General features: G+C 40.4%; 1 protein-coding gene across 1 annotated transcript; it reads left to right on the top strand.

Annotated features, from left to right (window-relative positions):
* Positions 1-3,181: 3,181 nt before the first annotated feature.
* LOC102570005 (olfactory receptor 1052-like) lies at positions 3,182-4,120 on the top strand. Its single transcript, XM_006263041.2, has one exon. The coding sequence runs from the start codon at positions 3,182-3,184 to the stop codon at positions 4,118-4,120; it is 939 nt and encodes a 312-aa protein (XP_006263103.2).
* Positions 4,121-4,356: the final 236 nt, after the last annotated feature.

The raw sequence follows: 4,356 nt of genomic DNA, 5'->3' as shown, positions 1-4,356 counted from the left end.
TCTTTTAGTAGACCAACTGAATAGGTGGAGAAATATATCTTAGCATGCTTTAGGGTTGAAAACCCCTTCATCAGGCTGAGGGAGCATCTGCAGTTGGTGTGTCTTCTCTTCCTGGATGGAAGGAATAGTAAAGAAGTCAGAGGCTGGCATGCAATGCAGGCAAGAAAGCTAGTCAGTGAAAATGGAAATGGAGGTGTCAGGGGGTGAGGGACAAGCTGGGGTGGCGGGGAAGGGGGATGTAGCAGGTAAAAGCAGAGAGGTTCCTGGGGAATCAGATGTCCAGCAGGTTGTAGTGTCTCATAATTCCAATGTCTATATTGAGTCCATGAGTTTCTGTATCCAGGAGGTTGATGAAGTGAAATTCATAGGCCCATCTGTGAAAAGTGGTTTGTAAATCCCCTTTGACAATCAGGGCTGAGAGACTGGAGAAAGGTAGTTGGGTGTTCTTGTTTTTGATAGATTTTTGATGTGCGCTCATCCTGGTGCATAGTTGTTCGTTGGTGTCTCCTACGTATTTTCCAACAGGGCATTTGAAAAATGTGCTTTCCAACATATCCAACTGGCTTTTGGTGATGAGGTTAGTGAGTTTCAAGGCTTGTTTGAATTTACAAACCACTCTTCACAGACGAGCCTATGAACTACACTTCAGCAACCTCCTAGGTGCAGAAAAGCATGGACTCATGCTTCCTTTTGACCAGTCCCAGGTGTGGCCCATCTACTCAGCTGTCACAACCCAAAGTTGTGATTTTTGTTTTGTGTGTGCTTTGGCACCACTGAATTATTTCCCGCCAAATTGCAGCTTCTTTGCACGGTGTAGTTTTCTGCTGCAGAGGAAAACCCCGGTGCAAAAGAGTTCCCGCCACTCGGATGCAAATTTGTCCCCCCTGCCCAGCAGTGCTGGCCTCAGCTCCTCCAACCCACTCCCTGCAAGAAGCTGAACAGCGGCAGCATGGGATGTTAGGTGGCGGCACTCCATCCCAGCCTCCTCTCCCTCCCCCCTGTCATTCTTGACGGGCAATTGGCTAGTCTTTTTTATAATCACCTTTCATGTATTTGAAGACTGTTATCAGGTTCTTCCTCACTCTTCTCTTCTTCAGACTAAATAACTCTAGATCTTTCAGCCTTTCCTCATAAGTATGGCTTCCCAGGCCTCTAAAATCATTTGTGTTGCTCTCCACTGGACTCTTTCTAATCTTTCCCCATATGAAATTTGAGGCCCAAAACAGGACCCTTTATTCCAGGAACCAGAATTCTAGTGCCAAATACAGTGGAAGAATTACTTCTCTAGATTTGCAAATGATATTCCTGTTAATACAACCCTGTATATGGTTAGGCCTTTTTTTAAAAATAAGAGCACACCATTGGCTCATAGTTCTGGTAAATTGTTTTTTCTTAGAAACTGTTCCCATTGTAGTGCACACAAGACATAGAAGAAATATGGAATAAAAATCATAATGGAAAAAAAAAAGACATGATTAAATTACATAGTGTGCTGTGTGCTAGATAATATAGATTGAATTGCAAACAGTTATTTGCTGGGAATAATGTTTACAAATAAATGATACTCCTGAGTCATGCATAAACCTTCTTATGCTTTACATAAGTAATGAATAACCTTGGTGCTGTTGTAATAAACAATGTAACAGGAAGAATCTTGACAATTCAGATGCTTCCCATCAAGTATCCAGTAAATTAGAAAACCTTCCACCACTCCTTACCATACTGGAAAACTCAGAATAGGTTGACACACATCCCTAAGCAACCTGAATAGGAATAAATTCCAAATGCCATTGTCCTACTGCTACATTTTATCATGACAGTGTAGATTTAAATAAATAGAAAGCCCAATTCCACATGTAACCTTGTGCATTCCATGGCATGAGGCATGAGGATGAAACAAATGTCTTGTCAATCCCCAGGATGTCCTGGTATCCAAAGTAAAACAAAACCCCCAAGTGCATATACTAATTTAATTTATATCTTCTGTGACATGACTCCTAAATATAGCAAAATACATTTAAAGGATTTATGCATTTGGTCTGGAGGCACAGCAACACTTTATAACTTATGTAGGCATCACTTTTATTCACCAAGTGTACATTTATAGTGTTTTGGCATGAAATTCCCATCAGTGGGATGCAAACAGAGTGATGGCTTTCAAAATCCCACGATCTTCATTTTCCCTTCCATGGTGTCAGGTACTGTTCAGATAGTTTTGTAACCAGACAACAGACAGTTGCTAAGGAAGTGGCTGGGCCCATAAAAAAGTATTCTTTTAGAGTTTTGTTCCAAGGTTTTAACCAACCAAGAAGGAAGTATCTGTTTTGGTCTGGTTTGGGTTGCTTCTATTTTTGGCATTTGCTATATTTGTTTCACAGTGCAAAGATTTTCTAAGGGGTTAAGAGATGCTACTTATTTTTAAATGATGATTCATATTCTGCAGAACAGAAGGTTAAATAAAAATTTCAGTGCCCTAGTCAGAGATGCTGTCAAGCACTGGTAAAGTGGAGTGGGAAGGGACTGAGTACCAGAGAACAGGGGTTTGAGGTGAGAGCCATTAGTTCAATATGGAAATTTATGGTCCCTGGCTGCTACTGTCTCTGTACAGGCTCCCCAGGCATTGCCATTCTGGCACACCTTCTAAACCGATGCCTGGAATTCATATTCTCCTTAGTCCATCCTAGTTACCCGACTGCTCCAGAAATGAATTCTTTCATGGTGCATAGATCTATGTGTTAATATAATTGGAACTAGTACAATAATATGGATGTTAGAAGCAACAGGTTCATAGCAGTCATTTAGTAACTAAAATGGGACAGGGCTATTACTTTATATTTGCAAAAAGAATAATTTAATCAATCAATCAATTATTTTTATTATGTTTATTGTAAAATAATATTTTTAGTTAACAGTTTTGCTTTTCTGCTCGAAATTTGAACATAGCAGTGATAATCCTGAAATAAAGTCATTTTGAACAGCTATATTGAACAAAAGACTGTTATTGACTAGTGAGATCAAAAAAAAAAAAAATGACTCCTATAATGTGAATCTAGCCCAAATATAACTATCTATATCCTTTTATATAGGTCATCTTTTTCACATTGCACCTATTTATGACAATCAATTCTTCTTAAAATTTAGTCTTTCTTCCCTATCTTCACAGATGAACTCTGCTGGAAAGATGAGAGCAGAGAATAGAACCCAGGTGTCTGAGTTCATTCTCTTGGGATTCACTGATTGCCCTGATCTAGAGATATCTCTCTTCATCCTCTTCTTGTTGATTTATCTACTCATGCTGATGGGCAATCTTGGCATAATTGTGCTGATTAATGTTGACCCAGTCCTTCAGTCTCCCATGTATTTCTTCCTCAACAACCTATCCTTTATCGATATTTGCTATAGCTCCAGCATTACCCCCAGAATGCTGTACAATTTCCTTGTAAAAGGCAAAACCATTTCTTACCCAGCCTGTGCCGTCCAAATGTTGTTCTTTACACTCTATGCTACGGTTGAGTGTTATATCTTGGCAGTGATGGCGTATGATCGTTTCATGGCAATCTGCAAGCCTCTGCTCTATACAGTTGCCATGACCAAGAGATTTTGTGTTCAGCTTGTGGCTGTCTCCTATCTCATGGCCTTGGTAAATGCCCTTGTCCATACCAGCTGCACCTTCAGACTCTCATTCTGTGGCCCTAATGAAATCAGCTCTTACTTTTGTGACATTCCTCAGTTGCTGCATCTCTCTTGCTCAAACAACTACACGTCCCAAGTGGTACTCTATGTCTTCTCATCTTTTGTGGTGGTAGGGAATGGAATGATTGTGCTCATTTCTTATGCCTATATTGTTACAACTATCCTAAAGATGAGATCATCCACAGGCAGACACAAAACCTTCTCCACTTGTGCCTCCCACCTGGCAGCCGTTGTGCTCTACTATGGGACACTGACCTTCATCTATGTCCAGCCTGGAGGGATGGATGCAGTGGAGCAAGACAAGCTGGTCTCTGTGTTTTACACTATTGTCATCCCCATGCTGAACCCATTGATCTACAGCCTGAGGAACAAGGAGGTGAAGAATGCCATGAGAAAGCAGATAGGCAGATTTTTTTTCCTTTGGTGACCACAGTTGTATGTATTCAGTTGGTGATGGCTACAGTTTTGCACCTTAAGCCTTGAGCTCAGCAAGTTTCACAAACTAAACAGTACTGGAGAGAGTCAGCTATTTATATATTTTAGTGATTTAGAGATTGACACTTTTGGATACGGCAGGATATAAATCTCTTAAATAAATAAGTGTAAGAAAGATGGTGATTTGCCTAAATACTAGACTGGGACTTGGGGAGATCACTGTTCTAA

This window comes from Alligator mississippiensis, chromosome 2 (genome assembly GCF_030867095.1).
Source record: "Alligator mississippiensis isolate rAllMis1 chromosome 2, rAllMis1, whole genome shotgun sequence".
Taxonomy (NCBI): domain Eukaryota; kingdom Metazoa; phylum Chordata; order Crocodylia; family Alligatoridae; genus Alligator; species Alligator mississippiensis.
This window is presented reverse-complemented; position numbering and strand designations above follow the sequence as displayed.

Excerpts from the sequence above, each read along its gene's own strand:
- LOC102570005 (XM_006263041.2), top strand. The coding sequence starts at position 3,182 with ATGAGAGCAGAGAATAGAACCCAGGTGTCTGAGTTCATTCTCTTGGGA.